This window comes from Oryzias melastigma, linkage group LG6 (genome assembly GCF_002922805.2).
Source record: "Oryzias melastigma strain HK-1 linkage group LG6, ASM292280v2, whole genome shotgun sequence".
NCBI lineage: Eukaryota > Metazoa > Chordata > Actinopteri > Beloniformes > Adrianichthyidae > Oryzias > Oryzias melastigma.
This window is the reverse complement of record NC_050517.1, coordinates 27,493,375-27,511,168: the sequence shown is the minus strand read 5'-3', so window position 1 is coordinate 27,511,168 and position 17,794 is coordinate 27,493,375. Positions and strand designations below refer to the sequence as shown.

The 17,794-nt window shown below is 41.8% G+C and overlaps 1 protein-coding gene across 7 annotated transcripts in view; it reads left to right on the top strand.

Moving 5' to 3' along the window:
- znf423 (zinc finger protein 423) overlaps positions 1-17,794 on the top strand; it is a 178,922-nt gene that overhangs the window by 35,713 nt on the left and 125,415 nt on the right. For 6 of the 7 annotated variants that reach the window (XM_024281579.2, XM_024281574.2, XM_024281573.2 and 3 more), the window contains one exon: positions 10,271-10,465. In XM_024281579.2, coding sequence (XP_024137347.1) covers positions 10,271-10,465 — 195 coding nt within the window. The remainder of the gene's footprint in view (positions 1-10,270; positions 10,466-17,794) is intronic. The other variant, XM_024281572.2, reaches the window with a different exon arrangement.

Below are 17,794 nucleotides of genomic sequence, written 5' to 3'. Positions count from 1 at the left end.
CAACGCAATGCAATGCAATACAACGCAACGCAACACAACCCAATGCAACGCAACGTAATGCAATACAACGCAATGCAATACAACGCAATGCAACACAACCCAATGCAACACAACCCAATGCAACACAACCCAATACAACGCAATGCAACGCAACGCAATGCAATACAACGCAACGCAACACAACCCAATGCAACGCAACGTAATGCAATACAACGCAATGCAACACAATGTAATGCAATACAACACAATGCAATACAACACAATGCAATACTACGTAATGCAATGCAGTGCAATGCAATGCAACCAAATGCAATACAACTCAATTCAACACAATGCAACTAAATGCAATGCAACCCAACGCAACGCAATTCAACGCAAGACAATGCAACACAAGCTTTACGCAGGAGTTGCATTTCCAGTCCCTCGATGCGTCAATATTGTGGCAAAAAGCCGGAGAAACAGGAAACAGTTCTTCAATTGTACTTTCAAAGTAAAAGCCATAACATCACATCATTAATGACACAAAACAAACATTTTACAAGGACTCAGTGAGGAAGGAGAAGGTATGGGGCTTTGTTGCTTAAGTTTTTGATTAGCAAACAGACTGGGACGAACCACTCAACACGGGGGTGGCAGGACAAACCATTCCTCCAGGACACAGAGGGGGAGGGGGGAGGGGGGACCGGAGACGCAATGGAGACAATGTAAACAAACAGAAACAACGCATGCAACGCAACAGAGATTCTCCACAGATGGGTCAGTGTCCATTTGGGGTTACTTGGTCCATTTCTCACATACAATCAATGATTACCGACCATGTTTCTCCAAGCTGTTTGATATGTCACAAAAACCCTTCTTTTTCAAACAAACTGGACTCTGTTCTTGTGAACTTGAACACCCAGACTGTTGAAGGTGGCGTGAAGCTTTTTGGTTTCCTCCGTCCCTCTGACTGTGGATGATGGGCGCTCCATGTTAAGCAGAGCAACAGTTGCTTCAGTGAGATGATTGCTGGGTTGTTTCCTGGGAGGGAGTGCTTAGCTGGTAAAGAGGTTCTCACTCTGATTACGCTTCATTAATGCCTTGATTAGGAACACCTGGCTGCTGCTCTTAATTCCTGTAGAAGCTGTGCCGGGCAGTTATGTTGAATATAAAATGTCATTTTTTCCACATTTCCTTTGCTCGATTGCGTTAATTCACTCTGAAAGAGGCTAAACGTTACTTCGTTTTATGGATTATAGGTTGTTTCTGCTCTCCTCCTTCACTAGGATTTTTGTCTAATGGGCAGAGGTGAGAAAAACGGTTCACTGTCCCCCTTCCTCTCCCTTTTCCTCTATCCCTCTCCCACTGCCACCCTCTGGAGGTCCATAATGTAGTTTTAATTTCCCCAAGGCTGCCACAGGAAAACAGTTCCCGTGATTGTGTGTGAACTCTTATTGTCTGCTTGCAACAGTGCTGGCTGCTTTGTGTTTGCCTGCTTCACACCAGCTAAGCTGTTTTGTTTGGTGCCGATTCCTTTCACCTGAAATCTGAAAGGGGTCAGACACGTCGGAGATTTTCTGCTGATCGTCTTCCTGCCTCCTCCGTGACGTTTGCGCCTCTTTCATCATCTGTTTCCAGACGTTGGTGTTGGGTGCCGCTTTCCCTCACCGCAGCACATCCCGGGGGGTTGTGTGTTGCTGTGTGTGTCTGTGTGTGTGTGTGTGCGCTCTGTAGCTCAGCAGATCTCCCCCCAGGAGACCAAAGACCTTCCATTGTGAGGAAACACATTGGGTGGAGGGAGGCAGGAGGCGGCTGCAGGTTCATGTGGGGGGGAGTTGAGAAGTGCGCCTTTGCACACTCATAGAAACACACACCTGAGCTCTCCCAAAGCGCGGGGGCGAGGGGCCGTCGGGGATGGTGGGGGGATTCTCCTGGGACCCCCAGAGCGGGCTTGAGCTGTAGTGTCCAGCTGCACCTGTTCAGCCTGAATGGGGGCCTGAGGACAGGCGAGTGTGCTCTCAGTACTGATCTGAAGCTCCAGAAAGCTGCAGGAAATGCACCTCCAGGTTCAGATTTAGCCGTTTTCACCCTAATTTGCCTTTTTGTTAGATACTGGTTGGTGGAAGCTCCCTCTGAATTGTCCTGTTCACACAACCATCAGAGCAGACGGCGGTCCTGAAGGAAGGAAGAGCATGTGATCACCACTTTTTTAGTTTTTATAAGGAAACAAAGACCCCTAAATTATATTTAAACAAGCTTAAAGTTGCACACAGATCCTCTTTTGATCTATTTTAAATTGTTCCAGTGGTCTTTAAACTATGATTATATCATTTTAAGCCCAAATCAACAAACTCATCTTGCTTTCTGGAACATAGTTTTTGCAGAGCAAGTAGAAATTCACCTCTGAAATGTGGGTAGGATCGTTGGCAACCCCGCCCCCCTTCCCCTCCTTTTTACTGAGAGCTCAGAGCATGGAGCAAAAAAAAGCTCTTTTTTAAACGTCTTTTTTCACGAAATGCCACATGATTCACAACAATTTGAATAAAGTAATACTCAGAAATGCGGCTTTGAGCTTAATTTTCTTCATATTTGTCCTCCAGCAGGAAAAAAATCCACAAGAACATGCAAAAAACAACAAAAGTACTATTTTCATCAGAGTGGGACTTAAGATTTTGAACCAGTTCTGGCTGAGATATCTTGTAGTCTGTGCTTCTTCAGTGATAACAATTCTCTGGCTTGTTTAAAAACCTGTACGTGTTATCATTTATTATCCAGGATAAGTTTACTGATGTCAGTTTATCTGAATGTCATTTTTACCTTAACTTAAGTTTGAAATGACAGATTCCTAACTTTATATTATATGGGATTGTTCTGTTATATTTGAGTGTCTAGTTTCTGCACTTTCAGAATTACAAAGGTTCATTTGGATCGTTTTTGGTCAAAATAGTGATCTGAGAAACTCGTCTCTAATGATGTGGTTGGTTAATCCCTCAAACCTCTGAAACTTAATGGATAAAATATGTTGATGTTTGATAAGCAGACGTAGAGTTTGTTTATTTCTTTGGTTCTTATGTATTTTTTTACTTATAACTATAACTGTGTTTTAAGTCTTACCTATAAATATTAATTTTTAAAGGAAAATTGAGAACTTTTGATGAAAATGTCATTCTTGAAGGCTTATGAAGATATTTTCTCTACTTTAAACTAAGAAAAACTAAAACTTTGATAGTTTTGTCTGAATACACATTTGTTTTTATTCTTTTTAGTTTAATTTAAAGCAACATGTTGCAAGATTTCAGGTAAATGGAGAAAATAAATCTGCAGTTTAAGGTGGAATGCACTGTTTGCTGCAGAGTTGTAGCATGTTGTGGCTCCAGTGAACGCTCCCTCCCGCCTTAAAAAGCCCTGCTGCACAGATCTGATTTTAACCTCATGCCTGGTTCAAAGCGGCGTTGAGTGTCTGTTGCACAGCCAGGAGCCTGTGAGTCCCGGTGCAGCGCCGAGCGCTATGTGGAGCAGAATGAAAGCACTTTGTCAAAACTGTTGGGTTTCTAAACATTCTCCTGGAAGCTCGACATACACTTTCTGCCCCCTTTGATGCCCCTTTTTCGGCAGGAAGGCAGAGGTGCGTTTAATGTGCGGCGCCTGGCAGAGCTTCATCCCTCTGAGCTGCAGAACTTGTCCCATGCAGGCCACAGCTCCGCCGCCCGCCTGCCAAAGCAAACAGCTGAAAACCAACCTCAGGATTACAGGGTGTTATTCCCCTTCAACTCGTCTGCTTCAGGGCGCTCTTTCAGCCGACTTCTGTCACCCTGCAGCAGCTCAGAACATTTCCCAGAGTCCATCGGTGCCTCCGTTCCCTTCCCACCGGATGTGCCGACATGTTCGCTGGTCACACAGAACATGTGCGTTTGATTTCTTCACTTTGCGTCCCGACTAGCTTAACTTGGCAACATCTCACAGGGGTGAAATGAAACCAGAGCGAGGCGGCCGGCCGGCCGGCAGGAAGGGGTTTTTCTGTGTTCGAACCCTCGGTTTGTTTTCACTCTGCAGTTCTGGGAGGTTACAGAGAACAAGTGTGTTCTGTCTGCGTTCCCTTCCAGGATGTTTCTGGATTTGTTGTCATTTAAGGCACTAATTAGCTGAATGAACTCGTTTTAATGTGGTTAATGAGAGAAAAGCGCGCGCAATCTAATAAACACACCCATGCAGCGAGAACACACACGCGTCTCCGTGTGCGGAGCCTAACGAGTGGTGATTAGTGGGTCTCAGCCAGGCGTGGTGAGGCTCGCTAACATCATTCTGCACTGTGGACTCTGTTAATTCACTCCTCTTTATCTAATTACCCAGGCTGTGCATGAACACACACGTGCACCAATGCAGTCCACACACACACACACACACCACCTGCATGTATCTCTGCTGCACATATGCAAAGTGACCTTATTATTCTCGTTTCTAGATTTATTTCTGCATCTGTTGACAAACACCTCGCCGTCTTCGGGTTAGCGAAGCTGCTGAGACCTGCAAACAATCCCGCTCATTATCGTCCCTCATGAGACTCACAGGGACACATTTTCTGCACGCCGCCCGTCCAGGCAGACCTGCAAGAGAGAACTACAATTAAAGACTTTATTTTTGGATTCGTGAGGCTGCAAGTAATACGTCTGAATAAAACTGAAAGAATGTCATCAGTTGTAACGTCAGGAGATGCAATAATATCACAGAAAATGACTTTCTGACCTGGATACTCTTGAACTCATTTATTTAAGCTTTAGTAGAAAATCTGGTTCTGAAATGCAAATGTTTCAGATGTCTTGATGGGTTTATGAATTAAAGGCTTACAGAAGACTGACTGCTGCTGAAGGCCAGATTTTATGGATCCCGGTTGGTCCCAAACTTTTATGGACTCTTCTATTTTTCTGGATCAGCCGACATTTTTTCAGGTGCTTTTCTTGGCAGGAAACTTGGAGCCAACTCTGGAACACCTTTGTATGAAAGTTATGAAAAGAAACAGCAGAGTGAGTGTAAAAATGTGTGTGTAGATTCTTTGTGTAACTAAAAAAAGATCTTTGACACAAAGCAACTGCAGAAATCTAAAAGAAGCTTTTATTTTGAAAAAAATAAGACTTTTTTTCTGATTTGTGTTAATTGAGATTATGTCATATTTTTGTGTAAATAGTCCAAATGTGACCTGAAGGAGCAGACGCCATTTTTTTTCTTTTAGTGACGCAACGACAAACCCATGTGTGTGTTTGCGTGAGTTTTGTGTGTTGCGTTGTGCAGGTCTGTGACTCACAGATAATGTTTCTCAGCAGAGCGAGCCGGTTCATGTGTGTGCGAGCGACAACAGCTATATCTCACCGGTGTGGGAGTGTGTGTAAGAAGACAGAATGAAAGAGCTATTTGCTGGGAAGCGCTGTCATACTATTCAATCAGAATCCCGGCACACACACGCTGCTCTGCACCCTGAGCACCTGTGGGAGCTGCCTGCCTTCATTAAGGAGGCCTGCTGCAGCTTTCTGCTGGAGCGGGGTGGGGATGGAGCGTCACGGGAGGCAGAGAGGAGGTGGAAGGACTTTTAGAAGAATCAACAGGAAGATGGGAGAAAAAAAAGCCAGAGAACTTCTGACTTATGAAAAAATGTTCAGCTGCAAGAGTTCACAGCTTTTAATACTTTACTCTCGGGGAAAAATTTATATTTTTGGGGGGTTTGCTGAGTGTTTTACAAAAACTTTCAAGATTTTAAGACTCCAAAAGAATGACATATATGAAGAAAGTTAAGCCTAAAATTGCATTTCTGAGTATTTCTTTATTCAAATAATTGTAAATCAGGAGCAGATGAAAAAAATGTCAACAAATCAACAATCTGGGGGCCTCAAGCTCCCTGCTCTGCTCCATTCTGATTTATATAGATCCATTCACGTAATTGTTTTCCTCATCTGAGCCGGCATCTGACTCAAAACAGACGTTGGCTGGATAGCTCCAATATCGCTCACCATTTTTGTTTCACCGCTAATGTTATGTTGGGGGTGAGAGGGTTGTAAGCTAGCAGGGGAGAGTGCAAACAAAGGGATGAGTGGAAGTTTGGGCAGGCTTGCATTGCTCCAACGCTTGAAATAGATTGAAAGATGCATGTTGGCTTTGATAGTGTCAACGGTCAGTTGGGTTTTGATAAAAGTCGTGCCGTTTTTAAGTTCAGAATGAAAATCTAACCAGTGGATAGATATTCGTTTGACCAGTAGGGAATACAAAATAAAATTAAAGTTAAATTTGATGCTTTAATTTTACATCTGCAAATAATTTTGCTCAGTGTCTTGATGAACAATGTTGAATACATGTGTATTTAGCTATTAAGAAGTAAAAATGAAAGTAGTCCTTGAAGGGATCCCTGAGGAACACCTTTTAGTTCCTCTGAGATCTGCCTGAAAAATAATTGTTTGTGCAATCTGCTATGTCGAATTGTCAAAATTATGCCGTATCATAGACAGAAATTCAATAAACTCACTTATTGGCTTTGTTTGCCTGAAGGTCTTAAAGCCGAGTCTCATTTCTAACCAAGAAACTTTTGCTTGAAGCTCACCTCTGGGAGCAATGATATATTAACGATGGTAAAAATGCAGTTTTTCTGCTCCAGCACCTTCTGATTTTAGTTCAGTTCACTGAACCAAAAATTTGTATGTGGGGAAAAAAGGATGAAGAAAAATAAGAGCAGAAAGGTCCAAGGTTCAGAGCATCTTCTCTCCTCTGTTGCTATGACAGCAGGTTGTGTTGGCATGCAGTTCATTCAGAACGGCCCTCACCTCTGGCATTGGGGCGCACGGGTGAATCAGGGAATCTGAAAAAGAAGAACCGAAAAGAAATTATTTATACGTGAGAAGCTTTTATTTTGAAGGAGCTGAGGCATTAAAAACATAAACACAAATGTGTGTGCATGAGCAGCACACATGCACCATGGGTGAATATGGGAGTGTTCTGTCAGTCCAGGGACTGCTTTTTCTCCCTGGCCAGACGGAGCGCTCACCACTGGACAGATGGCCAACAGCCTCTCCTCATCCATCCGCCCTCCTCTCCCTCCATCACTGTCTCCCTCCCCGGCACCTCAGTCCCTCGTTCCCCACCTCCCAGCATCCCTCACTCCCAGCGTACCACTTCCATAACAACACGTCAGTGATGCGGTTCCTCCCTGATCCTACTTTGGTCACCTTAAAATGGGATTTATGTCATTTTATGTCATTGAGTTAGGTTGTAAATTCTCACACTATTTTTACATTTTTGTAATTTCTGGCAAAATGCAGGAAAATTATGTTTTAAATTTTCTTCGTCAGTGAAACATTTCGGAGTGGAAAAGTCCTAACAGTTTTAGCAAAAGCAAAACAACAGAGAATGTACAATATTAAAATAAAATTGAAAATATTATTATTTACCCTATATAAATATATATGAGGTTTTTCCAGGGATCTGCTGTGGCCACTCCTCCAGTTTGGAGGTTACAACCCGAGTGCTCCAATTACTTTCACCACTGTCACTTTCACCTTCCAAGCTTTCTCCAGTTCCTCTCTGAGTCGCTGGTATTTCTCCTGTTTCTTCTTCTTGATTTTGCCATTGCTTGGTACTGCCACACCACCACAACGGCTTTATTCTGTTCTACTACAATGTCTGGTTGATTCACCATTACCATCCTATCCGCCTGTATCTTGGAGTCCCACGGGATCTTTGCTCTCTCATTCTCTACCACCTTCGGAGGGGTTTTCCATTTTGACTTTGGGGTTTCCAGTCCATATTCTGTACACATGTTTCTGTATATTATTCCAGCTACTTGGTTGTGGCGCTCCATGTATGCTTTCCCGGCCAGCATCTTACACTCTGCCGTTATGTCCTGGATTGTATCTGGCGCCTCTTTGCACACCCTACACCTTGGGTCTTGTCTGGTGTTGTAGATCTGAACCTCTATCGCTCTGGTGCTCAGAGCTTGTTCCTGTTCTGCCAGGATGAGTGCTTCTGTGCTGTCCTGCAGGCTAGCCCTCTCTAGTCATTGGTGGGACTTCTTAATATCAGCCACTTCAGTTATTGTCCGGTGATACATCCCGTGCAGGGGCTTGTCCTACCATGAGGCTCTGTCCTCCAGCATCACATCCTCTGCTTACCATTGCCTGAGACATTCACTGAGCACACTGTCATTTGGGGCCTTAAGTTTGACGTACAGTATTCATGCATCTTGGATGTTTCATCCTGGATAGTGGCTTCCACTCACTAGTCCTTGGCCTCCTAAACTGCAGCTAGCATACAATCTCAGGGTGCTGGATTTGGGATGGAACCCTCCATGTATGGTGAGGAGTTCGTGTGTTAACATCCGTGGTCTGTATCTCTTCCTTTGGCCATCTCATTATACCTGCAGGGTATCTGATGACTGGCAGTGCGTAACTGTTTATTGCCCAGGTCTTGTTCTTGCCATTGAGCTGGCTTCTCAGGACATGCCTTACTCGTTGGAGGTATTATATGGAGGTATATATACATATACTTAAATACTTATATATATATGTGTGTGTGTGTGTGTGTGTAACGAAAAGAACACCATCCTTTTTTTGTTTCTTTATGCGGTTTTCTGTAAAGCTGGATGGAGAGGCAGGCCTGATACCTCTGGTGGATACATCCCGTTCTTTAATGTCACATATTCTGCAGATCAAAGTCATACTCAGATGAGGCAAACTAAAGAAACTCCAGGAAGAGTTTTCTCACATTATAAAGACAGCTGGTGTTCCTTAAAATGACTAAATCAATTATAAAATTGTCGCACTACAGTAAAGCAAATAAAATGAATGGATATCAGAAATCTTTAAAGAGCTACTCAGATCAAAAACGTGTTGTTAACATGTTCTTGCGGCATTTTTCTAAAGATAGAGGTCATATATTAGGAAAATTACCATCAAAATAGCATATCTGTGTATTTCTTTGAATAAATAGCTGTGGATCAGGACCAGATAAAACCAAATGTGCCATTTTTGATGTAAAAATATGTGGAGTGGGCCACAAGCTCTCTGCTCACCAACTGGGAGGGGAGATGGATGAAAGGGGGCGGGCTTACTCCACAAAAACTGTCCCGCCCACAATTTAGTGAATTTATGATGAACTCTTGCCACTCTACAGAAACTATGTTCTAGAAAACAACATCATTATTTTTATTTCGACTAAAACAACAGCATAATTATAATTAAAGCATCACTGGGAACCCTTTTAATCTCTTAAGAAGTGGCATCCACATGTGTGGAGATCATATTTTGGGTTATATTCTGCTTTGCTGGAATGTCAAACCAGAGTCCGGATCTTAAGAGGTTAAAATAGCTCAAAAAATCATCAGAGTGTGTCTTTAAACACTTTTTATATAATATATCATTTTTTTTCAGTAAAAAAAATTGGAAAAATTTCATTTTGATGATTTTTTTTGTCTGAAAATTAACTTTCGAAGCCCTTTTATCAAGGATGCCTCACAATAAAGACAAAACAAATAAGTTATTTTCTTATATTTGCACTATAAATCACTGATTTCATCCATCCTCCACCTCTGCATCCACCTTCATGTCCTCCTGCACTACCTCCATTATCCTCCTCTCTGGTATTCCTGGTTCCTCTGAATGTGTCACAATCTGCAAAAAGTATTTAGCAAAACTGGCTAATTTAAGACTATTTGCTGATAATGTAAACAGTAAAACAGCTTAAAGGTTTTACTTTAAATGTGTTACCCTTTAAAGGTATATTTCTGAAAATAAATAGCCTTTTTTTTTTGGTTCTGAATGTTGCTTCCTGATCTCAAAGCTTCAGTTCTGAAGCTCCTGGTGGAATTCAAACAGGATAAATAAAGGAGGCGGGCTCTTTCATTACCCGCGGCAGATGGTATCGACTCTGCTTTAAATGCTGAAATAGAGATTTGGTTCATTATCGGCTGCAGGCTTTGGGTTCTGTGTGTTTCTGTCCTGCTCTGAAGGGTCTTCAGTGGTGTCGCTCCTGTTGGACCTTCAGCGTTTATAATGTGATAATACGGTGTGAAAATGGAGGCACAATGGAGCAGAGAGAACACAGTTCTCCTCTTAGACTCCAGCAGGTTTGCTTCACCTGAAGGGCCACAGCGTTAATCTACAGTTTCCTTATCAGGGATGAGTCCAGCAATGTGGATCTCGGTTTTTACCGATCCGCAATGCTGGACTCATCACGCAAGTGATGAGTCCAGCATTGCGGATCAGTAAAAAACCACGAAGCTACTGAGCTAAAAAACTCATGATTTGTGTTTCCTCAGAAGTTCCCGGAAGAGAGGCGGAACCCAAAGAGGGTCAGCCGACGTCCGCCGAAGACGGGGATCCGGAGGAGCACGACGAGCGCGAGCCCGACGAGGACCTGGATGACGAGTCCATCTTCACCTGCGACAACTGTCAACAGGACTTCGACTGTCTGGCCGAGCTCACCGAGCACCGGACCAACCACTGCCCCGCAGGTGAGTCCGCGTCACAACCGGATGAATAATGCAGGTTTCTGACACCAAAACAGTTTCAAGAAGAAACACTCGAGTTGCATCATGCAGCCCCCCCCTCTTCTGTTTCTGAACACCTATAGCTATTGGAATCAGTAATACCCATATGTTCCAGAGGGACCCTCACAAAGGCCGTTATTAGAACTGCTGTAATTAATGAAGTGGCTGAAAGGAACGCGACGGGGGCATCTGGTTCCTACAGATTAATCCAAACGCTCCCTTAACAAACCGACGCACGCATGCACGGCGAGGCGGCTTCCACTCCGTGTGCGAGCGTGTTTACTTTTGATAGAGGGATGAAGAGGTAAGGGGGGGGCAGAGCTTTGTTTAAACTGCTAAAGATAGTGTTTTCAGAGAGCGTGTAATGTGGATGGAAAGACCCCTGGCTCAGCAGTCTCTCATTCACCCGCTGGCCTGACATCCAGTCTCAGCAGAGAAAGCTATGCAGGATCCAGCAGAGAGCTTATGGAGATGCGCCGCATCAGGAGGAGCAACAACTTTTCTCCCTTTGAGAGATGCTCCGCAGCAAAGAGCGGTGCAGACCATGCAGATGCATGCAGGGAATGACAACCGTGGCTGCTGGGGGATTGTGGATTGTGGTCTTCTTCTAACTCACAATAGAGTCAGCAGACCGGAAACCACCCAAATCATGTTCCATTCAAAGGCTTTCTTACCCCCAAAATCTTCATCTGAAGATGTAAAAACTTGTTTTTTCTTGGTCAGCTATACTTTGTAAAGTCCCACTCTGATCATCCTTTAATTTCACTACAATCTCAGTGGTGTTTTAATCATGATTATGCAGGTTTTTATCAAAAAAAACCCCAAAACGTGTCCTTTTTCCAAGATATAGTTTCTGTAGAGTGGCAATTGCTTATCAGAAATTACCTCTGAGTTGTGGGCGGGACGGTTGGTGTGGAGCAACCCCGCCCCCCTTCCCTTATATTAAAGCAACTAACGATACTAAATGTTGTGACATAAAATATAAGTTTGAATCATTTTTCTTTAAAATAGACTGAAAAGTTTTTTTTTCAAAAATCAGAAACTTCAATTAAAAACTTAAAGACAAAAAGTAGTTTTGTTTATCCAAAATGTTTTTATCTACCTTTCAACTATTTAAGAAAAACATTTAAAACGAATAAAAACTCATGTAAAACCAGGTATCCAAGTGAGTCGAAAGAAGAACTGCACATTATTAAGTTAGCTGTGTTTCTAAAAATGACTTCCTGTGAACAGAGTTTGACCTTGATGAACCAATCAGATTCCTGTATCACATATCAGCCTCAGTATCGACTGAGTAGCTGGACGGAGTATCAGATCCTGAAGCTCATCCACGCTAATGTTGCCCACATGTGGTTAAGATGATCGTAAGTTCACCTCCTTGTATCCGGTGTCTTTGTGAAACCTCGAAAAGCCCGAGTACAGCGGCGTCTCGGGTGACGCGTCATCAATTAAACGGACACAGCTGCTGCTGTGGAGCGCACGGTTCAGCATCAACTCACTTCTACAGTCCTGAAGCTTAATGACTGAAGCAGCGACGTCTGCAGAGAGAAACTCCTGATGAAAGTGATCCACCGAATCTATGGAATCGAGGAAAAATGGGATGGCAGGGACTCACATGTGGTTCTGTCTTATATGAGCTGCAAAGAAGATAAAAAGCTTCTAAAAACACCTCTACACAACTGTGTGTTGCCCAAACTGTGGGATCCACAGCTGCTCTGTAAACTCACCAACCACCATTTCCCAGAACCTCTCCATCCGCCGCCTGAAGAAGACGCCGACGTCTCCTTTGATAGATGATGACAAGCGCAGAAATTTGACCTCAAATCAAAGTATTGTTCACAACCGTTGCCGTGTTTTTGAATGATCATCCACAGTAATTATGATTGCAAAATTGTGTTTTTTTCGACATTTCTAGAATTTTGATAAAGTTTTGGTTACATATGTAATGGAAACACAGCTACTATGAGCTGAGAGTTCTAACCAATACACAACTGTGCAGCCCCCCCATGTTTCTATTTACTTATTTTATTGTCACAAATTGAAAATCAAACAGCTGGAGCTGTCTTGTGAAGCGTAAATAAGGAAATGAATCAGATACTTAACGAGATGCGAGGATCGCTTTGGTATCAGAATCTGTTTTTGCTTAACAATAAGTCAAAACTAGATTGAAATTTGTTTCATTAAAGCCCAGCATCTGTTCACACAGCAAAAAGAGAAGAAATCACTGGAAAGTAGCAAATTATCAGCAAGTAATTTTTACTTAGCAAAAGATATTCAAATCTGGAAACAAGGAGTTCCACACAAGCTTTAAAAACGGGGAAAATATGCTTAAAAAATCAAACTGTTAGATAGAATTACTTTAAATCAAATGTCACACCACCCGATAATATGTATTTTTTGCTAGTTCAAAGCAAATAGTTGATATTTTATGAGTTTTTTTTTTTTACTTAGTTGGAGTTAGTTTTGATTACAGAAACCAAAAAGCAGTTTATTAAGTAAAAATGACTCATTTTATTGCAAAAAAGTGAATAAAATGAGAATAAAATCTTATAGTACAAGTTGGCAAATCTCAATAAATCCTCATAAAATCAAAAATATAGCACTTTTCCTTACAGCATAAATAATTTTTTTGTTTCCAAAAGGATGACAATGAATGATATGTCAACATTTATTGATCTTTAAAATAACAACCTTTAAATTGAACCAAAAATGACAGTACAGTTTGAGGTTTTTAAGGCTTAAATCACATTTTCTGTTGTCTGTTTTCATAAAAAAATATTCCCATTTCTAGATCCTCGCTCTTCATTAGACAAACAGTTAATGAGAACATCTTTGAAAGGTTTAGGGCAAAAAGAAGTCCAAACAACTTCAAACCTGGTAAAATATCTTCAGTTTCTAAAAAAAATTAATTTTTTAGATCTTTGCTAGTAAGTAGTAGTTTGTTGTGCATCTATCACTGAGATTTTCCGCTGGAAGAAATGCAGATAAGGCGCATTCTCCACGTTTTTAGTTAGTTTAAAATATATTTTGAGTTATTTCTGGTCAACACTTGCTCAAGAGTAGTCATTTAAAGTCAAATATTTGTTTACAGCCTTCATTTCCTTAAAGCAAATCCTTACAAACACAAGTTTGACGTCTTTTCTTCTTCAAGAATGACCAGGAGGAAGTAAAAAGAGAGAAGTCTGCGTCTTCACGGGGCTCTCCCTCTCAGCTCTGCTGCTCATCAGGTATTGGACGGCGCTTCATGAGTCTCAGGTGGCGCTCCGAGAGCCGTGCTGGTGAATGCAGAGACCTCTGCAGGAGGAGGAGGAGCCAATATCTGGGATGCTAACGACGCCGTCGCAGCAGAGTGGGCTCGAGTTAGCAGCTAGCTCCCGCCGTAACGCAGAATGGGTCCCAGGTGCGAGCGTGAAGCACCAAGTAATTCCGTACCACTCCAGCAGAAGGCCTGTAAAGAGGCCCCATTAATTTGAGTGGAAATTGGACAAACACACACGGATGCAGATCAATGAGACAGAAACACATGTTCACCCACTCGAACACGCACAAACCCACAAAGCCCACACATCTGGCTAATGTAATGCAACATTAATGTGCATGAGGCTGGAAGCTTAGCGGCCTGTTTGTGTGTAATTGCACAGCAGCGTTGTCGGGTGCAGCTCTGAACTGTTTCCACAAATACCCCTGATCTGGTATAATTAGGACTAAATATGTCAGTGTGTTAGTTGTGTTTTCAGGACTCCAAATTCACTGAGATGATTTGAGAAAGGGTTTTCATCGTTTGTAAAAACACGGATGTCGGGTTTTATGGCGCCACGGCGTTCGCTCGTCATCGTTTGTGAAACATCTCTTGGCAGAATGAACGGTTTGTTACAGATGGGACTACAGAGGAGAAGATATAATGCAGCAATTCTGATCCTAACATGTATTGTTGTTTATGCTCCAATTTAATCATCTCAATACTCTGGCTGTGAAAATGATCCAAATGCTCTGATATTTGTGATTTGTGTCACACTTCAGATGAGGTGCTGCAAAACACTCAATATAAAGTTAACAAAGATAGTTAAAACATTTGCTAAGATTGGAAGTAGATGTGTCCTTTGTAGACAATGGCCTTACTTCAGATGTTAATGAATCTTACTTAGTATGTTGATAAACCTTATTTGGCTTATTGTGCTATAAATGTCTTATAAACACATTAATAATCTTTGTCAAAGCGTGTTAAGTAATCTCATAAAGTGTTACAGAGATTTGTTATATTTGTGACATCTGAGATCTTTATAAATCTATTAGTGTCATAAAAAATAAACGTCAGACAATGTAATTATCACTCTAAACTGCAGAATAATGTTGGTACATAAACTAAACAAGAGGACCTGGCTGCAGACATCAACATCCAGAACCGGAACTCCCACAATATTGTTCAAAATAACCTTTATTTTACCTGGCAGCCCTAACAGTTATGGTTTTTCCCGTTTTGAAGTTTTCGGAAGGGGGGGGGGGGGAGTCTTTGGGAGGGTAGTAAATGAGAACAGCGAAATTAAAGGACCAAAATACATATTTACTATTGTAATTAACATTTAAATTTTTTTTATTTTGTTCTTATTAAAGCTTAAAGAAGCTTTTATTATATACCCCCACCATCTGGGGGAATACTCGATTCTGATTGGTTGCTGGATGAGGATTTAAAAAGTGATAATCCACAGTGATAACGGACACCTAAAAAAGAAGTTCTGGTCACGTAGCCCAAATGTTCTATATCACTGTGCAAAACAAACTTTTGCGTCAATCATGTGGACAAAAACAAGTCGCTCATCTGTTACCATGACAACGCGTTGCATCACGTGTCAAATAGTCCACTTTTTGTGAGGATTAAACCGAAACAATATCAACAATAAAGTATTAAAAATGATTGAATTTCTTTTTTTTTTTATAACACATATTTTCTCTTTTTGGCTCCAACAACAAGAATAAAGTACAATTGATTAATATTTAAGAGACTGTAGCATAAGTGGGATAATGCACACTTCATCGGGTTTTATCCCTGAAGTATTGATGTTTCTTAATCTTTGTCAATATATTAATACTAATAACACACTCAAAAATTGGGGAGGAAGAGGCAAAGCTTTTTGCTCATGGTACATCTGCCCCCCCTTGTTAACCTGTGGCTCCGCCCCTGGGCTAGGGTTACAGTAAATTGTATAATTTCCGCTTCTGGCCGAAGATGTCTGCCGCCATCTTGTCTGCAACCAGTATTTTATCATTGATTAAAAAAAAAAAAAAAAAAAAAAACTTTATTATCAAAATTTACAATCGTTATATAATATCATAAAGGCACAATCGCTAAAGCCGAGTCTCTCTTAATAAACAGAATGCATTACTGTCACAGGAAGTCAGTAAATCATCAAAGTAAAGTGTCGGTGACGCTTATTGTTTATAGGTAAAGCTATCAAGTGTAATTCGCATTATTGTTGATATAAAATGAAACTGAAGTTTAGTTTATCTAAAAAAATAAGAATAATAAAAAAAAATGGAAATAAAATCACAGTTTGTTTCGAAAATATTAAATATATATATGTAAATATATTGGAATAAAAATATGATGAATATGAATTTAAGAAGATTACACAAATCTTGTGATGCATTTTTCACTAAAGGTAAAATAAAAAGTCAGTTTATAAAACACGTCTGTTGAAAACACTCGGATGAAAAGGCTGTTTGTGTTTTCCGGTTGTTCCAAAGTCGTTTTTATTGAGATGTCGCTGAGTCATCATTTACAAAAGTCTTTCTGTAAATGGAGTCGGCAAAGTATTATCTGGATTTATTGTTAAATGATCCAAAGTAACATTGCTGCTTTTGCTTAGTTAACCAGGAAGTTGAAAAAAACTGTTGAGTGTGACATTATTTAAAGTGATGAATAACCTTTTTTCCTTTGGAAATCTTAGTGTTTTTATCTGTTTTTACGTTTTGTTGATTCTAATCTTCTGTTTAGGATTAAACATATTGAAACCATTTAAACATAAGAATTGTGGTTTGATCTGTGAATCGCAGCACTATTCAATACCAAATCTGTTTCATGGAAGAGTTGAGGACAGGTGAGCGTATAATTCTCTGCACTTTGAATGCTCAGCTCTTCATCCTGAAGACCTTAAATTGAGGTAATCCTTTACCTGTCCACATTAGTGTGACTAACGACCCGATTTCACTGCAGAATCACATTTTACCTGCTTTTTTAATGAACGCATCTTCAGGATTTTGACATTTAAAGTTTACGTCAAAGTTTTTCCTGCAGGAAAACAAACCTGATAGTCAAGTGTAACGCATATCTTCTCTTTTTTTGGCACATGTGGGTCTGTATCCTGCACAGGATGTGTGAGAGAGGCAGACTGAGAAAGAATGAGTCGGGGGAGTGTTGATGGGTCTCAGTAGGAGTCAGAATGTGGAGCAGAGGCTCCCCGAGGAGAGGAGGAGCAGAGAAAAACCTCCTACGGATCAAATGGAGAACATTCTCTTTCCCTGCTCTGCCTTATGAGAAGGACACACAAAAGCCTACGGGCTGTCTGACCGTGTGAAACACTCCAAGGTCGGGTCAATGTGAAGTGTTGGGAGATTAAAGCGCCGACGGAGCCTTGCCGCCGCCCGTTTCTCTTAAGAGCTGGCAAGTGGAGTCGACAGTGCGCGCACACTCCGGCGAGCTGTGAATGAGGACCGAAGAGACTAAAAAAACCGCTGGAGGATGGAGGGATGAGGAGGTGAGCTGCGAGTGAAGGAGGGAGCTGTCAGTCAAGGCAGGGGGGCGGAAACCGCCGCTGTCAGTGACAAATAGCAAGTCATTAACCCGGCGAGCTGCTTCTTCAGCGGAGTGGGAGGAAGGAGCAGGAAGATTTTTTTATTTTTTTCCAAAGGTATTTTTGTGGGGTCTGTGTTAATTGAGCACATACAGGTGGAGAGGAGCAGGGAGGGAGGAGGAGGGAGAACTTCAGGTTTGGAGGAGGAAGAGGAGGGTGCATCTGTTTCTGCGGGGCCCCTGGGTAAAAGGACACCGCTAAAGTCTTCTGTGGGTGTCACAAACACACAACGTGCACAACGTGCACGCACCTCGCCGCGTCTGTCGTCAGGAAAGCAGCTGAGTCCTGCGAGGCCGAGACGCTTATTAAAACCACAGATCACTTTCTACAGAGAGGCAGAAGCTAGGGGGGGGGACAATGTGAAGCCCCTCGTGCACGCAGTCACGTGCACGCCGCCTCCACACCGACTCTGCTGTTGATTGACAAAATAAATAGATGCTCTCAG